A 19,581-nucleotide genomic window follows, 5' to 3' on the forward strand; every position below is an offset into this window, starting at 1 on the left:
TAAGAGTACGAATAGTAGTCATTTTTGCAACCGGGGCAAATGTCTCCTCATAGTCCATACCATATTGTTGAGAGTATCCTTTTGCAACCAGCCTAGCTTTGTATCGCTCAATAGACCCATCAGAATTAGTCTTGATCTTATACACCCAACGACAACCAACAACACTCTTACCAGGAGGTAGAGGAACCAGATCCCAAGTATCTGTCTTATGCAAAGCAGAAAGTTCCTCATCCATAGCTTGCTGCCAAAGCGGATCAAGAATTGCCTCTTTATAGGAAGAGGGCTCAAAGAGACAATGAATAGAAGCTAAAAAGGAAGTAAATGATGAAGAATAACAAGCATAAGCAAAATCTGGTAGTTTTGTAGACTTACGAATACGGATGGACTGACGTGGAGGTGGATCCATAATCTCAGATGAAGCTTGAGGGGCTGTAGATGAGAATGGAGCTTCAGGTGTGCCAGAGAGTAAAGTACCAGTACCTGCAGAGTTATGAGTACAAATTGATCGAACATGGGGAGAGATATCAGAATCCTCAAAAAACAGATCTATACTAATAACACATAAAGTTTCTGAGTTATTGGATCAAAACAACGATAACCCTTTTTACCTTCACCATAGCCTAGAAAAACACAAATAGCGGATCGAGAGGATAACTTACTTCGTTCTACATGAGGACGAAGAACGAAACAAGTACAACCAAAGACTCTAAATGAGAAATAATCAGGAACATACCCATATAACTTTTCAAAAGGAGATAGACCCGAACTATGAGAAGATGGAATTGTATTAATTAAACTTACAGCAGTAAGAACAACTTCTCCCCAAAACTCACTAGGAACAAAGGCAGACAACAAGAGAGAACGAGCAATTTCAACAATGTGCCTATGTTTTCTTTCAGCAACACCATTTTGGTCAGGAGTATCTGTACAAGAAGTTTGGTAGATGGTTCCATCTAAGGCAAGCAATTGGAAAATTTTATTAGAGGTGTATTCCCCACCCAAATCACACCTAAAACATTTAATCACAGCAGAATGTTGAGTTTTGATAAGAGCTCGAAAAGCTGCATATATCTCAAAAAATTCAGAACGATGTTTCATTAAATAAACCCAACAATAACGAGTATGATCATCAATAAAAGAGACATAATATCGAGACCCTCCTTTTGTGGCAACAGGAGAAGGTCTCCATACATCAGAATGAATCAAATCAAATGGTGAAGAAGAAACAAAAATACTTCGATTAAAAGGTAAGGCGGAAAATTTTGCCAATTTACATCCACTACAATCCGAAATGTCACAAGTTTTCAAATTTTCTAAAGCTCCTGTGGATGCCAAAAATCTCAAACGAGAAGATGAAACATGACCTAGACGGGAATGCCATAAATAAAAACTAGAAGATGAAAGACTCAAACGAAAGGAAGACAAATCAACGGTAGTAGCAACAGCGGCAGTAGCAGCAACTGGCACTTTTAACTCATCCAAAATATATAGTCCATTCTCTCTACGGCCTGTCCCAATTAGCTTCTGAGACTGCAGATCCTGTATACAATAAAATGAACTAGAAAACATGACTAAATAATCACCAAAATCACATATTTGACCAACAGACGCAAGATTCAATTTGAGTTTTGGAATAAGATAAACATTAGGGAGAGACAAGTGAGGTGTGACAACAGAACCAACACCTGCTCAGGGCATAGGAGTGCCATCAGCAGTCATAACATGAATGGAGAACAAAGGGGAAACAGAGGTAAAAGATGAGGAATCTGGAGACATATGATGAGAAGCACCAGAATCCAAGACCCATTCAGAGTGTGACATACCTGAGGAACTATGATGCAACTGACCTATGGAAGAAGAAGCGGACATTGCTTGTGGCTGCAAGGAGAGAAACTTCTGAAATTGCTCAGCCAAAATATTAGGATCGGTAATAGAACTTGAGGAAGCTACTGCTGCAGTATTGTGGTGTGGTGGTTTATAACCCTGAGGTGGTCTATAAGCATTAGATTGTGACTGATTGCCAGACTTCCAAGCTTGATTCTGCTATCTCAACTTAGGACACTGAGCCTTCCAATGACCTTTCTACTTACAAAAATTGCACTCATCGAAGCCAACCCTTGTGTAAGGCTTATTCTGATTATTAGAGAATGGCTTAGAAGGCACTGCTAATACTGAAGGATTCGAAGCAGAAAAAATTTTCTTTTCAGAATAAGACTGAAGACGTATTTCTTTAGCCAATAACTCACTAACAACAGAGTCAACAGAAGGCAATGGAGAACGATGCAGAATTGAACCCCTAAGTCCTTCGAAATCACTGCGAAGTACTGTTAAAAATTGTACCAATCGTTGCTGCTCTCTACGCTCAATATAGTAATCACATGCCTTTAATTCTGCCGATTCTGTAAGAGCCAATTGATCCCAAAGATCTGTCATAGTAGAATAAAACTCTTGGATACTCATATTCTTCTGATGAAGAGCTCGTATGTCATTCTCTAATTGATACTGTTTTGCAAAATTTGATTGTGTGAATAACCTTTGCAGATGATCCCAAACCTCTTTTGTTGTCTCATACTTCGCCAACTGCATACCTATCGAATGCTCAACAGAATTGTTGATCCAAGTAATGATCTTTGCATATTTGCTTCTCATGTATCTATCAAAATAACATCTCCCTCCTCAACATTCTTAGGTATCATATAAGTCCCACTAACATACCCCCACATCTTCTTACCCTTAAGAAAATTTCTCATCACATAACTCCAATATGAATAATTCTTCCCATCCAACCTCACACTCACAGACTGAAGTGAATCATCTCTTTCAGTAGCCATAATCAGCAATCACAAATAACCAGAATGCAAAAGCAGCGGAAACAAAATACTAAATTGCAGAAACTAAACAAATCTCTTCTCGAAATTATACGATTACTCCAAAACACAAAACAAATTTGCAAAAACTGAACGCAAATACCAAATTGCAGATGCTGAAGGGAAGACGAAATACCAAAATAATTGCAGAAACTGTTGAAATACCAAAATAATTGCAGAAACTGTCGAAATACCTAATTTTGCAGAAGCGGAAGACAAAATATCCAGCAGGGGCGCGCTGCCCCCTGCAAACCCCCAGCCAACTCACCGTAGAGTTGGATCCGCGAAGCTGTATTTGGGATTAAGCCTCGTTTCATAAAACTAGCTCTGATACCATGTTAAACTTATTGAGATCAAACACAAAAGGGAGGCTAGAATTCTGAATAATCTGTATATTATGAATGCATAGTCTTAACCTAAATACAAATAAAGTATATATAGGTTAAACTGAAAGTACTATTCTACCCTTAATAAATAAGACTACATAAATATTATTTAACAGGATTAATTCCATTTGTAAATTCATCACTAAGATTGACATTTCCTGATCTCTGTCAAATACCAAGGGGTAAAGTTTGTCGGTAAAACCCTCAGTGAGTATTTTTAAATATCTTTTTTAAAAAAAATATTTAGAATACATAATATAAAATTATATAAATTAATTGTAAAAAAAACCAAATATGCAAATAAATTTTTTTATTAAACATAAAAAAAATAAAGTTTAATAATATTCATTACAAACTGAATGTGTTTTTTAAAAAATATTAAATTAACTATTAAAATTAAATAAATATTCATTACAAATTAACAGAATAGAGGAGGAGGAGGAGGAGGTTGGTTATTGTACTGCAAAAATAAAAAAAAGACGCATATGGATCATCACTCTATGATGCTATGTTCATATCTATTTGATGAAATTATTCATGATTCGCTATTTTAATCATAAAAATATAATATCATATGCATACTTTAGTATAAGCACAACATAACATGATTATTTTTTAATTATGAACATTAAAGCTAAAACCATACATAACCTAATAAAATATAAAATTAACTCTTACGGTAACATAAACACATAACTTGATTTTTTAAAGGAAGTTAAAACTTATCTAAATCCAAACATTAGATGTTTGTCTGAAATTACTTCCATGAATGATCTAATTTTTTCTAAGAGATGTTCTAATTCTGATGGAAAAATAAATTAAAAAAACAAAAAACAAAAACAAATAAAGATCAACCTTAAAAGTTGTTAATTGCTTTTAACCAATAAAACCGGTTTCCATTTGGTTTGCTCACCCCTAATAAATACAAATATATATATATACACACACACAAAGAAAACTGAAGAGATTGCAATATTCTTAATGAATAATAAAAGTAAAATAACCTTATATTTTTTATAATGTGATAAAGTTTGTCAATTAAAAAACGAATTTGAAAAATAAGAATCCAACTTAATAAAAGAATATGTACTTTATAAAGAAAAATAAATAAAAAGTAAAATAGTAATGTCATGTAAATTGGTGGATCACACACACTTGTTAGAGACAGAGACAAGGACACGCCTGACTATTAAGTCAAATCCAGAAAGGAGGCCAGCTAATTAATAGCCGCCTACTCGCTCATATGACCAGCCTTCCGCATTTGAAACGATAATGAATAAAATAATAATAATAATAATTGGTATTTTTTTTTAACTATCATAATCATTTATTAATAACAAGAAAAAAGAGTGCATTATCTTATTTGATTAAAGAATCGAATGTTCTTATACATTTGCGTGACCGACCTATCCACTGGGCACCGTGAAGAAACCACGTTGGTCCAAAACATTTGTCTGCTGCTCAAAAAACCAAAATTAAGAAGGCAGGTGAAAGAAAGGATTCCAAAAAATTTATTATAACTGACTGAGTTCTTGTAGTTTTATCAAAGCTAATTAATTAATTACCCTTAAATGTAAAAATATAATGTTATTTTTCATATATATATATATATATATTGCTTATACATATATGAATTAAAAAAACTAAAATATAGTATTGATTCTAATATGATTATAATTCTGAATAGTAAGGTTTCTATTGCTAAAGAGAGTGTTAAATAATCTAAAAAATATAAACAGAAATATAAAAGTAAGAGAAGAGAGTAGGGTTTCTTTAATGTTGCATAATGTAATGAATTACTAAAAAGAAATTAATTTAACCTAAATAAATACAAAAAAAGAACTATATATATATATGCTAAAACAAAGAAAATTGAAGAGATTGTTATATTCTTAATGAATAATAAAAATAAAATAACATTATATTTTTTAATATCTTTCTTTAAATTTATAATGTGACAGCTATAAATATTAAAGGTTTGTCAACTAAAAAACAAATATGAAAAATATAATCCAACTTAATAAAAGAATTTTTACTTTATAAAGAAAATAAATAAAAAGTAAAATAATAATGTCATATTTGAAACAATAATAATAAAATATCAATTTATATCAATGTGATTAGCTGGAATAAAATGGAATTAACAACCTTGTCCCTATCAGCAGCTAGCCAACTACCGTCTTGTAATGTGGTTTCTTGCAACTGTACAAGTGACTCCCGGAAAAGAGAGAGATGTAGAGAGAAAGAAGAGGAAATGAGCTGAGAAAATATTTGGTTTCGAGGGTTTTGAAAATGAATGATTATTTTTTGTTTGGTTTGATTTTTATAAAAAAGGTAATTAATTTTTTTTAAAAAATGAAACATGTTCAAACCGACCGATTTCGGTTCAATTTTGTTATTTTAGAGCAAAAACCGATTTTTTTTCCAGTTTGGCTCAGTTTTTTCGGTTTAGGTTCGGTTTTTTTTATTTCAGGTTTATGAAACTGATCCGATTGGTTTTTAAAAAAATTCTAATCGATTTTTTTTCACGGTTTAGTTTTTTCGGTTATTTTTTTTCCAGTTTTCTCAGTTTAATTGTTTTTTCAATTTTTTTCTCACCTCTAATTTTGAGTTTGGACTTTAAAAAAAAAAAATTAATATTGGTGTCCAAGTTAGTTTATGCGCACCTCAACTAATTTCATGAGCCCTAAAGTTAACAACCATATAAACCTCTAGTGGCCTTGAGGTTTGTGAAATTTAAACTGGTGATCTTTGAATAACAAATCTAGAATCTGACCAATTGATCTACACCGATTAATTTCGATTCTTTTTACTTACTCAAAGATTAGTGTCTCTCTCTCTCTCTCATACACTTGTTATATAAAAAGATGCAATCTTTTCTTAACTCCCTGGCTGGGTTTTGATTTTTTTCTTTGTTGTGTTTGTTTACTTTGTTGAACTTTTGAAGATGGATTGAGGAAGTGGAAGAAGCTGAAATGCTTTTCAAATCCTTTTGTCTGAAATGCAGCACATTTGACTGTCAAGTTATTGCTTGGGTAATAAATTTTGTTTCTTTTAGTGATCTTGAACTGATAAATTTGGGACCTTGGTCAAGTTATGGAGGCACTAGTTCAACCAAATTGGTCTCACAGTTCCTTGATTGAACAATTTTTCTTGGAGACCAGGATGGAAAGAAAACCATGAAGACATTGTCTGGCCAGGAGGTGCCTTCTCTGTATCCATTTTATGGTTGCTCCATTTCGCCTCTTCCTTGTTGAGAGATTTTTCTGACCATCTAGTTTTCTTGTTGAAGATAGGACTCGAATCGACCACTCGGGCCTCCTCCATTTGCTACGCACAATCTTGTTGGAGACCATATTCTTAATTAAGGATCGCTTGTTCTGTGTTTCAAGAATATTTATCTTCTTGATTGGCATCCTAGTCTAATTAAGTACTTATTTTTCCCTATCCTCACACTGCTAAATCTCCCTCCCTTGATCTCCATGAGCTCAAGTAGTCTGAATAATGTTGCAAGCAATAAGTATGCTATGCGAGTGTGAGGCATTGTTTTGATTCTTCTATGCTTTTGGGTTTTGACATCTCAATTTCTGATAGGTTCATGACGGCAAGCGCCTCTGGCGAACAAGTTCATTCAAACAGAAATTATAGGTGTTTGCTAGCTGAAACTTTTGATGGACAAGAAATAGCAGATGATGAACTATCTGATAATTTGGATGGAAATGATGACATAATTCAGCAATCTATTCAAGACTTTCCACTTAGCTTGGAGCCATTTGAACCATTTATCGGGATGGAGTTTGAATCAGCAGAGGATGCTGGAGAATTTTATGAGTTGTACGGCGGGCGAATGGGCTTTACCATATGCAGCAACCGTGCTCGTCTGTCAATTGAAGATAACTCAATAATTGTTTGCTCAAAGGAAGGCTTTCGTGGAGGAAGATGTCCAAAGGGAGAAGGAAGTTTTTCAATCACGGCGAATCACTATTGAGGGATGCATTGCAATGTTGAGAATAACTGCTAAGGATGGAGGAAAATGGATTATATATGGTTTCATAAATTAAGAACATAATCATGGCCTATAATTCCTAGCAAAATACCACCTCGCCACTCACACAGGATTGCATTTAATGAGGCATGTTTCCGGATTAATTTTGCATGGTATGGTTATTACATTTGCATTTCAATCTTAGAGCTTCATTAACGGAACTGTTTTTGTCATCTCTTGCAAAAGCTTGTATTTGATGATATGAACTTTCATCAGGATGGGAGGGATCTCAAAATCCGAGAGTTATCCTCAGAGCTGCATCGTGAGAAAAAGAAATCCGATGCTTGGAAGATGTAGTTGATGATATGAACTCACAATACAATTTATTCTTGGAATACAATAAGATTAAAAAAAAATATTTGAGAAAAACTCACAATACTGATAGCCCTGTTTTCTGTCAAAACAACTAGTTTCTACATAACCAATTTTCGATCCAACCGTCCAGAATAAAGAATAATATGTCTAGAAACTGATGTTAAAATCTCAGCTTCATCCAACAGTAAACGAGCTGGGAATCGAAGAAATGAGACATGCTGCTCTACTGCCTCTTCTTCCTTTTTTTTCTCCCTTTTTCTCTTCTCCTCTCTTCTGTTTTTCACTAATGTGTATACAGTAGCCGAACCATTTAATTTAAAAAGAGCCAGCTGCCTCTCTTCTTAATTAATTAATGTGATGGTCCATCATCTCATGGTACGGGATCACACATAACAGAATCTTCATCGGATTTTCTTTAAAATCCGATGAGTTATCCTCAGAGCTGCATCGTGAGAAAAAGAAATCCGATGCTTATGAACAGCATCTACAGATGGTTTTAACATGTATCGAGGAGAACACAACGTTTATATATCCCTTAAGGCTACAGCTGTGGCTAACAAGGTGAAAGAACTTGAGTCTAATGAGCCAGAAGATTCAGATTCTGATTGGGATTATTGCTGACAATTTCTGTTAGCATCTGAAGCCAACTGGTTCTGGTTCTGCTTGAAAAATTACAGATGGATAACCTCATTTTAGAACTTTGCTTTCGCGAAGATAACTGTTGCTAGCTACATACAAGATTGTTCATGCCATCCAAGCCTCTAGACCCAATTGTAATGTAAATTTGCTCTATTAATCTCTTCGACAGCAAGGTTCGATTGGATTCGTAAGAAAAGGCTGGTTTTCGAACTGCTGTACACTGAGATTACTAGCTGAAAGCATGACAAACTTTTAATAGCTGATAATGATTTAGGAAAACCATGCTTCTGGATTTTAAGCAGATCACTGATCGACAAATCAAGATTTAATTCTGGGCTACGAGTTTCCACTGAAATGAATTCCTCCCATTTAAAGTGCAGAAGGTGAAAGGGGAAACTAGGATATCGTTATACCTGAGCTTCTCGAACCCAGAGTCAACTAAACTTTCGACATTTGGCTTAGGATAGTTATCTTGGTTTCAAAAATTTTCTTAAATACACTACTTGTGCATGGAAGGTTTTATTTAAGGTATATTTGGAATTGTGATAGTGATGGTGGTTTAAAGTATTTTTTAAAAAATTATTTTTAATATCAGTATATCAAAATAATTTGGAAATATAAACAAAAATTAAATAAATTTTTTTTTTAATTTTTAGATACGCGGTGAAAGACTCCCTTAATACCTAAGACTATCTTGAATATCATTAGTTAGAATCGTGGGATGCCACGTGCTATTTTTTAAAAAACATATTTAGATATTATAAGCATGTTTTAAAGAAAAAAAAATAACCTGGATAGCAAATGAAATAAGCAAAATGAAAAAAGAAATATATATATATATATATATATACAGAAGATACGGATTCAAAAACAAGACCAGAAGATTAAATGTCCTCGGCTGGCTAGCTAACCAACTTCATTGAGTACAGCTGGGAATGTTCAACAGCACAGAGTACAGATTCATCAAAACTAAAAGGTTGAACTCACAGATTTAGAATCCAAGTCCATAATACAATAAGATTTGAAAAGAAAAAGAAAAGTGTTGAAGGTTCACCTTTCACCATAAAGCAATTCGCTAAGATCAGGTTGCGAGCAAGATTACTTTTCATTAGATACTTTGTATACTGATCCGAATGAACCGCTTCCAATAAGACCACCCTTTTCCCAATTTGTAATTGCAAGTCTTCGTCTACTAATCTGCCAAACATTTGGCAGAATCGTTATGCTTTTCACTTTGTCCATACCAATCCACAAGTGAACTGCAAATTCAGTGCATATCTGCTAATAAAAAAATGGAATAGAAAAACTAGACCAACAGCCGGTTACCTTCTGTGTAAGAGAACAAACATTGCTCATTGTCGTTTCCTGTAAACGCTGTAAAGGAGCTTCCTGAACTCTTGGATTGCTGAAAACATTATCTCCTTCTTGAATTGGATTGCTGGAAACATCAGCACCGTTTTGAACCCTTGGTTTACTGAAAAAATCATCACCTTCTCGACTTGGATTGCTGGAAACGTCAGCACCTTTTTGAACCCTTGGATTGCTGAAAAAATCATCACCTTCTTGACTTGGATTGCTGGAAACGTCAGCAACTTGTTGAAGAACCCTCGGATTGCTGTTAACATCAGCATCCTCTTGACTTGGATTGCCGCCAACATCATCACCTTGTTGAACCCTGGATTGTTATGAAGACATTAGACATGATATGAAATCAGCTCCAGAAATGAGTTCATTATAGTTAATTCAATGCAGTTGCATGTTATGTACTTATGCTATAGGTTTTCTATTGACATTTTCACTATTATTTTTTGTTTTGAGAAATTATCAGTATCTAATTTCATGTATCAAACCAATAAAATCGTTAACGCATCATTAAATTTGTCCACATTATCTTTAGATTGATGTATTTCTTATTATTTCATTCCATAATCATCATTAAGATATGAAATATGAAAGGATGTAACATCATTTTGTGATCGGTGTATTTTTTTTATTATTTCATTCTATAATTATAATTATGCTATTGAATCCTAAACATGAAGAGATTCGCATTCAAAACGTGACTCGTTAAATTGAAGATATGGACAAATCTAACGATTTGTAAATGTTTTATTAATCGTTTGCACGATCTTATGATAAACTAAATTCACCTAATAATTTGCCATTCATCTTTCAAACACTTCTTAATACACATTATATGAAATTAATATTGCAGCGTACATATGAGAAAAATAAGGATAAAACTGAATGTAAGATTACCCAATTTTCAGTCCAACATGTCCAGCAAAACGGGCGATCTTGACACCATAAGGCCCTCTCTTTTCGCGTACATGTGATGGACGACAGCCAGGCGAAAAAAAAAAATTCCTTCGACTTGGGAATCCTGGGAATGGGATGCTCTTCGAAGCACGATGTAGAGTCTGCAAAATTCGGTGAACTTACATTGCTAGCAGAACTAGAGTTTAAAAAGTCATCGAGTGACCATCTAGAAGAACCGGTAGCTTGTCTTCTCCGATAAGTCATTGGAGAAGACAAGGCAGGAGGACAAGAAGATCAAAAGAGAGAGAATAGGGAAGAGGAGAAAGGGTCAACTGAGGTGTGTCATGGGTGGGGGTTGAAAAGTGGTGGAGGTGGCAGGAAAGACGAGTGGAGTTTTCTTGAGGAGGAAGAAGAGATCAAGACAGCCATTTTCCGTTCTCAAGTCCAGTCTTCGTAGACTCTAAAGCAGGTTTTCGCATTTGTTTAAGTTGGTCCAAAAGTTATTAAATCTTGGGCTTAGTTCATTTTTTATTTTGTGAAAATATTCTTATTTGGTCCCTATGAAAAGAGATTTGGTGAATTAAATCCTATCTTCCCTAATTTAGTTCAATTAGATCCGATAGATAACTGCCATCCAATATCCGGGCATCATCGATGATGTTACGGTGGCGTTTTCTACGCCAATTCGAGACCCACCAAGGTCAGGTTCTATAATTATACTAAGTTTCTGTTAATTATCATTACTTTTGACAATAATTCAATTCATCTCTTTACAGCATTAACATTATTGCATAATAATGATTTCATTTACCACATCTGTTAGAAGTCCAAAGACTTAGACGCCACATGAATCACTTCCAATAAATATCTTTTAAAGGACAAAATTCGCTATGAATTTCGGATTATCAGATAGAACAATATTCTTTAAGGATCTATCATACAAGGGTATGGACACATATTATCACTAGTGTTGTCTATAAAAACACTAGTCATGTGGCACTACCTAAACTCCTTGTTTAGGAGGCTATGACGATGTTGTTATCCCTCATCAAAACAAGGGTTTTAGTCATTTATATATATAATGCAAGGATCACATCTCTTTCTAAGATATGCATTTTAAATGATAAAACTCACTAATGGCTAAATGGTTTTGGCTCGTCAGCTATAGTAATATATTTTGAGAGGCCTATCATGTGCGAGTATGGACACTGATCGCCAACTATGAAACCATCAACCATGTTGTGCTACTCGAGCCCCTTGTTTAGAGAGATATGATGATGTTATTATCGCACATCAACTAGGAAATGAGGGTCTTTGTTGGCAAAATGGTCACCTTTCTCTCCAAAAGATGTTTTTCTAAGGACAACCTCCTTATGTGGCTATGTGGTTCTAGCCCATTAGCTAGGATAATAACTCTTGGGGAGCCTATCATGCGCAGCTAAGAGACAAGGGTCTTGATCGTTTATATAGCACAAGGTTCACCTCTTTTTCTAAAAGGCTTTTTTGAAAGACAAAACTCACCATGTGACTAGGTGTTCTCGGCCTGTCAATTCAAACAATCTCTCTTGAGAGACCTAATTCTGTATGGGTTCAATATCAATACTTAGAAAAAAAATTAAATTTTGACGAGTTTGAATGTTGTCTATCCTTAGCAGGTGGGACTCACCTCCTGCTTGGAACCGAAGGGTAAATCTAGATTGCAACGAAGGGTAAATCTAGATTGCAAGTATACACATATTTAGGAAATATTGTCCCTTTATTTGATCTATCAACGAGAGTATCCTTATCAAATTTGTGATATATTCTTAGGCATTGCTAGGAGTATATACCAGTTTAGGACTACACTCAAGAATAGAGGATCCGGGATCAATTTTTAATAAGTTAGTGAAATATACTAAAGTATCACCTAGAAAATATGTCAGTTCAAAATTGTATCAGAGAGTGGAAATAAATATATAAGATAACATATATTTCTAAAAAAAAATAACATTCTTATCTGTGATGTGTTTTGTGATGTATTTTGAGATGATTTGAGTGAGGGAGATTTTTTAACAACAGCTATGCATGATTCTCCAAGATCTCAAGGAACATGAAGAATTCATGTCTATAAGAGTTGAAGAAATAGTTAACACTTTGAAAGAAATTGAACTTGGTGATTTGTAGTTTGTGTAACACAGATAAATTGCAATTTTTCAGTGGATGCCAAACTAGAACATCGAGCTCACTCTTTTCTGGATTTCCTCTCGATCGAGGCTGACCATCTATATAATTGACATAAAACTTTTTTTCTGGAGAACACTGAAATAGAATGAATACAAGTCATGAACTTTTTTGGTGTATATACAATGCTTTTAGCTCATAGTCAAGTGGAGGAAGATGGCCATATCCTGTTCATTTTGGAAATTCCATCTGAGTTTTTCTCTGATCTGAACATCTCAACAGCTGGTGGACTTGCAAGGGAACCAAATGCTTCATTTCTCTCCCCTGCTCAGATTTTGTTTCAACCCTGCAAAATGCCTTCTGTTTCCGGTTGTAGCCGTTTGGGCACACAGTTGTAATCCCATCGTAGTGGTTGGGTTTTCTTTGGATTTTTTGTAGCTTCTTCTTCCTCATTTTACAGAAGTCAATGTTCAGTTGGTTTCTTCTTATAGTGGCAAATTTAGGTTAGCATTTTAGGGTTTGAATTGAACTGTTATTCAAGGCCCTGACTCTTGACTTGGACGAACTTTAATCTTCAGATGTACCAAATTGGAAGCAATCCAACAGCTCATTTTACTGCATCTCAACCTCAAGATGAGCAAACCCACTACTCCTTTTTATCTGTGTAGGACATTTCACTGCAAATTGAAGTTATTTTGCAAAAATCATGGATGTTCAGAAGAGCTCTTCATGAAAACTATATTCTAGTTTGCAAGAGACAGAGCAGTAGTGAAATAGCAGCATGCTACAAAAAATCACATAACATGAAAACAATGATAAATAATGGAGGATTTAGCCAAGAAGAACAACGAAACCACCCACCAAGCCAATCAAAAAGATTTCAAAAAACTAGTGAAACCCCAATACAAATTGCCTACTCTAGAGTTCCAAACCCCGTCAGGCTCAACTTTGATGGCTTTGATTCGCCTCATGCCAGCAAGTGTGATCAATGATCGACTGCTGTAGCCGTGTGCTATTGATTCGCAGCAGAAACGCTTTGTAAAGCTGATCCTGTTTGATGATCATCACTCTTTCTATCTTGATTTCCAAACTATTTACATCCATAATAAAGATTAGTGAAATATGAGCATATGATTAGCCCAAAGCACTAAATCCACCACCCTTCATCATCTTCTTAAACTCCTTGTAATCAACCATTCCGTCACCATCAACATCCACCTTCATTATCATCCTCTTACAGTCCTCTAAAGCCCTGCCTTGTTTAAGCCCAAGTGATTGCAAAACAGACCTGAGCTCATCAACGGTGATGAAACCATCCCCATTTTGATCAAAAACTTTAAAAGCCTCCCTCATATCTTCCTCCTCATCTTTCTCATCCATGAGTGATTGATACAATTCACCAAACTCATCAATATCCACACAACCATCACCATTGACATCAATCGTTTCAATCATCTGAGTCAACTCTTTATCAGGGATAAAGATGCCGAGATTCTCTAAAGAATCATTCAGCTCCTTCTTGGTGATCTTCCCATCTCCATTCCTATCAAACATTTGAAAAACTCTCTTTAACTCAGCTTGGTCCATTCTTGTCAAAACAAGAGATGGAGATGGCAGCAAAGAAGAGGGTTTCTTGGTATTTGTATTGGCTTGGTGGGGGTGGCACCAAGAAGTGTTGGTGTTGGCTTGGTGGTGGTGGTACCAAGAAGTTGGGAGGAGGAACCTAAGTTTCTTGGGGACCAAAGAGAGGAGGAAAGAGTTAAGCAGGTTGTAAAGAAGGAAAATCCTAAGCAAAATAGTTGGCATTGGAAAGCAGGAGTGCAGAGAAAATGTGAGTTGGGAGATGTTTTGCCTTGGTGTTTTTGCTGTGGTTTTGACAAGATTTCCAAGGCTAAATTTCGGTCCTTATATAAAGGAAATTAGGGCACAAATTGTTGGATTCATGATAGTATTTTTTTTATTAAAAAAAAAAAAAAAAAAAGTTGGTCACTTTAGAGCTGGCCTCATCTTCATCTTGTTCTACGCGTATAAACTATCTATAAGAATTAACCTTTTTGTCAAAGACGCGTTGCTATTCTTGTCGTTGTTGTTGGGTTTGTGTCACATGGTAGATTACTAACCTTACTTTCTTGTTTATTGCTATTTTAGTTGTGATATCGAAATTGGAGACTAGCTCAAAAAAATATCTCAATTATTGAGTCATTGGAGTTAAATCATAGGTTTAATTTATTTTTATTAAAATAATACTATTTTTTTTCTTCTTTTTCTATGTTAATTCAGCCAAATTTAATATATCTATTAAGTTTTACCGAGTTAATATCTTGTTCAATTTAATTAGAAATTTAGCATAAATTAGTGTTTAATCTTGGATTTTTCAAGTTAAGCTGTTGATTATACTGAGTGTAAGTTTATTTCATTAATTTATTAAGTTTTATATCATGTAATTTTATCTGCATGAATTATATAAAAATATTCATTCTGAAAATTATCTAAAAAAATCTACAAGATTAGATTTATATAAAGAATGGCTGAATTTTCTTTTTTTCTGTAAAGTATTTATTCATGTGATCAATCATAACACTAGATTTTTAATGCATTGAATTGTCCTATTTTATTGGAGGGTTAATTTGTACTTATTCACTTTATTTAAAAGTTCGTTGGAAAACATGACCGTTGATAACGGATCTAAAGATTAAAGAGAAGGCAAGGCTATAAAGACAGAGAGAGATTTAGGAAGGGAACGCGCCAACGGAAAAACTAGATGTGATAGTGACCCTTAGATTCTGTAGCAAATAAACGGCTATTAACGAGTGATTGGTGGGGGTGACACCTGGCAACTTTAAGGGACAAGCCCGGTTTGCCCCCATCTTTCTAGATTGCGTATGGCCTTGGTTTTTGGACTCTAACGGCTTTAAAAGAGACCATTAATCTCCTTGTGAAAATTATTTGCTGGAATCATAAAATTAAGACTAGAATGAAGACTTAACAAGTGATGTGAAATGGATTCGTTGTTCTTAATGAAAAATATTAGGAAAAAAAGAATATCCAGAACTATTAATCTCAATGTAAAATGTTAATCTTGAAATTTTTTCATCTAAATTTTTATATAACTCAAATTTAAAATTAAATTATATTTAAATTGTTCTAATATAATTAAGTCAATTTGATCGGTTTAAAGATAATCCGGTCAATTAGTAAATTAAAAAAGAAATTGATGAAATGACACACGAATTTTTATTCATTTTAAATTTAAAATTAAATGATATAAAAATTATCGATCAAATCAACTTAAATATATCTTGTATGAAAAATCGTATTATATGCAAGATTGTTCTTAAGCAGAGGAGGCGTTTTCTCTCTAAAAACAATATCACTGCATGCAACAATCTTAAATTTCTTCTAAACTCTTACTATTTTTATATTTACTTATAGTTTTTTATTTTTATTATTTACTTACTATTTTCATATTTTTATTCTTATTATTTATTTATAGTTGCTAATTTAAATACTGAGAAAAGAACAGAAATCATGATTCATTTATTTGTCTAATTCTTTCAAATATCTTTAATTTTCCTAACAAAGCATTACTCATAGATTAGGTATGCCATTAGTCATTTTGGGTAATAATAACTAGTAAAAATCCTAGCAGATTAGTCTTTTTTTTTTCCATGATTTGGTTACTAAACACCTATCAATCGTCACCTAATACAAGATTAGGTATGGCATTAAATGTCACGGAAAATAGCAGATCATTTTCGGGATAATTCTTTGCGAAATTCTCCTTGAGGGACAAGATCGAGCCGACGCGTTTGGACAGCTTCATCAGAAAGCATGGGCATCATTGCTGCGCAAGTTCTCTGCAATATAGAATTGAAAGCAAAGCATAATGATGGCCATTTCCTTGAAAATGCAGGATTTTAATGAACTTGCTTCTTTTAGAAGTTAGTTTTCGTCTAATTAAGATTCGAATATCATGGACAGCATGAATTTCTTTTTTAGCTTTGAGCTTTTTCTTTGATATTTCCTTTACATTCAACTGAGTCTTTTCAATCTTACATTTAATCTGTTTTTAGGTTAGCTGCACGAGTTGCTGTTTTTTTTTTTTTGAATTTTGAATTTTGCCATTGGATTAGTGTTTTTTTTTAATTTGTTCTATCATTTTTACTATATATTCTATTTGATATCTCGTCCATTTTTTTTAAATTATGAAACATGTCAAAAATATGTGTGATGATTGATAAGATCATTATTTGAGAAATAATAAAAAATATATATAGAAAATAAGAATATAAAGATAAAACATGTCATTAACCCTATCTTTTATAAATTGTTATCATAATGACCTAGGGTTTGATTTGTTCATTAGATTGTTGGGTCAACCCAAATCAAATATTTTTTTTCCAAGAAAATATCATTTTAGTTTTTTTAAAAAAAAATCTTGAGTTAACTTTGTCGGGGTCACCGGTTAATTCACTAAGCCATCTAAATTTGGTTGAGTCAATGTGTTTAAAGTGTAACCCAGTTTGGGTCAAGTTTCAAGTCATTATGTTGATTTACCATGTTAGGCTAGGTTTAATATGTATAATTATTATGGTGGTTGGGCCCTTATCTTATAATACATTTACTTATTTTAATAATTATTCAATTTAACTCAATTTGGTAGGTTGATGAGGAAAATACATGAATGAAAGCTAAGTCGAGTCTAGTTTTAATCCAAACTAAAAAAATGTTGATTCGATCAAATTCAATTAATTTGATCAGATCAACGCTAAGAAACACTTTTTTAAAAAGATAAACAAATTTATTTTGATAAAAAAAAAAAAAAACATTGACCCAATAATCCCTGAATTAACCCAATAACTTAATAACTAGAATCCTTTTTGGAATCAGACCTATATACGGCCATGTCTGTTAAAAAACAAAACCTTGCATCGACAAGATCTCCCAAGTCGTGTAAGAAAAGCATTCTATCGAGCAGTTTTAGGATAAGCATCGCTTATTTAATGTTTTATGCAAACAATAACTGGAAACATGGATCTAATTTACTCCATATGCTAAAGTAGAATTAAATTTCCCATACTCATCGTTTTCAAGATCTGAAAGGTGAAGAGTAGCAAAAGGGTTTACTTGTTTAGTTCACTGGATTAACTATAGATAATGTTAATTAGGAGTGGTTTGTCATGTGTACAGCCTGTAATTTATAATCTAAATATTTTTTTAGCACATAGTTGACTAAGCTACTAAGATGCTCCAGACAGAAGGGACAACATTAGCCATTGTAGGAATTTTAATTGCTAGCAGCCGAGGACATAGGAGACATGTCTGTCTCAGTCTCTTAATGAGCTGGCCGACTTCTCTGTCTCCCAATTGCATTGACGAAATCATAAGATGCTGTTGCTCTTCTTCAATCATGCTCCCACGCATCAAAGAAAAAAGAAGAGAGAAAAATGTCAACCTCCAGCTTTCATGTTTTCTGCCTGGTAAGGTTGCTAGGCACGTCCACACAACTGGAAAGGTATAGTTTCCTGCATAGTTTCAACTAGTTTGAGAGTGTTTGACAGTGTGGTAGTAGTTGTTTTTCAAATAATTTTTCGTACTAAAATTCATGTCAATAATATATTTTTTATTTTTTAAAAATTATTTTTAACATCAGCATATCAAAACGATCCAAAAAGTAAAAACCGTATTAAATTTTAGCAAAAAAAAAAAAACTTTTGAATTTTTTTAGGAACAACCGCGTTCCCAAACGCTACCTTTAATAACACCTTTCAACTGAGTCACCCAATTTTTGTAGGGATCATTACCTCGATTCCATATGTCTAGAGAAAAAGAGTCTCACTTATAAAGGTTTTTTGCGTTGTTCCATAGGCCTATAAGATCTTGTCCAGAAGTTCGACACATTTTTTCTTAGCCTTGTTAAAGAAACATTTTAATTTAAAAGCTTAAGCTGTTAGGTGAGGTCCCAAAATATGATTTATATTATTTTTGAACACATCCTCTTAAGTGAAAGCCCATTGAACTTGAAACTTGCATAGATTCATATTACCTTGTGCTTAATTTTTATCAAATAAATAGGGATGGTGAGATTCGAACTCGTGATCGCTTGGTTATCAAGACTCTAATACCATGTAAAAAACCATCTCACCTTAAAAATTTAAAATGTTAGGTAAGGTCTCAAAATATAATTTATATTATTTTTTAACAATTCCTTTTTATCTTCTTTTAGCCTGTTCAATAACAAATTATCGTTGAGCTTTGCTTATATGTTTGGATGTACTCTCTAGGATCATAAAAATCATTATAATTGTCCAGATTCATTTTTATAACGATAAAGTCTTCGGGGAGGTGTGTGTTTAGCACATTTTGGCATAATGGAGAGTCTCTGATATGCCATAGGTGATATTTCTGTCACTTATATCCTCTTCCCCGCATGCTATTTTAGGCTCCGGGCTACTAGAATAAGATTCTGATGGAGAACGAGATTGTTGTCGAGAGGTATGACCAGTAGCCTTGCCTATTGATCGGCGGCGGTCTTGATCTGGTGACCCTGTATAGGAGTAGTCCTCATGATAACGAGATCTGCTTTTAGAAACAGTGGGAGTGCTCTTCCATTTTGTTTTTCCCAGTTTCTTACGTGAAATGGAGCTGCTGGTGCACGGGAGGTGTTAGAGGAACATGCATGTTGTCGAAGAACTGGTGGTGGATGGATAGGAAAAGCTTTGATTTGTTGGGTAGCCAAAATAGCTTCTGTAAGTGCTCTGATTTGCTGAGCGAGTTGCTGAAAGTCGATTGGAGTTGATGGTGGTGGAATGGTGGAAGGTTTGTAACTCTTCCACCTGACATTTTCGTTGCCTGTAGCCAAAATAAAAAAAAATAAGAATATGGTGATGCTTATGCTTTTTTTTTTTAT

At 33.9% G+C, this 19,581-nt stretch overlaps 1 protein-coding gene and 1 long non-coding RNA gene across 2 annotated transcripts; both read right to left on the reverse strand.

Annotated features, from left to right (window-relative positions):
* Window positions 1-9,134: 9,134 nt before the first annotated feature.
* LOC118038554 (uncharacterized) lies at window positions 9,135-10,959 on the reverse strand. Its single transcript, XR_004685781.2, has 3 exons — window positions 10,512-10,959; window positions 9,579-9,927; window positions 9,135-9,449 (listed from the first exon to the last, which is right to left on the reverse strand). It is a non-coding gene; the product is annotated as an uncharacterized lncRNA (long non-coding RNA).
* A 2,433-nt stretch (window positions 10,960-13,392) lies between these two features.
* LOC118038553 (calmodulin-like protein 3) lies at window positions 13,393-14,563 on the reverse strand. The gene has a single exon (XM_035044940.2). The coding sequence runs from the start codon at window positions 14,475-14,477 to the stop codon at window positions 13,806-13,808; it is 672 nt and encodes a 223-aa protein (XP_034900831.1). The 5' UTR covers window positions 14,478-14,563; the 3' UTR covers window positions 13,393-13,805.
* Window positions 14,564-19,581: the final 5,018 nt, after the last annotated feature.

This window comes from Populus alba, chromosome 17 (genome assembly GCF_005239225.2).
Source record: "Populus alba chromosome 17, ASM523922v2, whole genome shotgun sequence".
Classification (NCBI taxonomy): Eukaryota; Viridiplantae; Streptophyta; class Magnoliopsida; order Malpighiales; family Salicaceae; genus Populus; species Populus alba.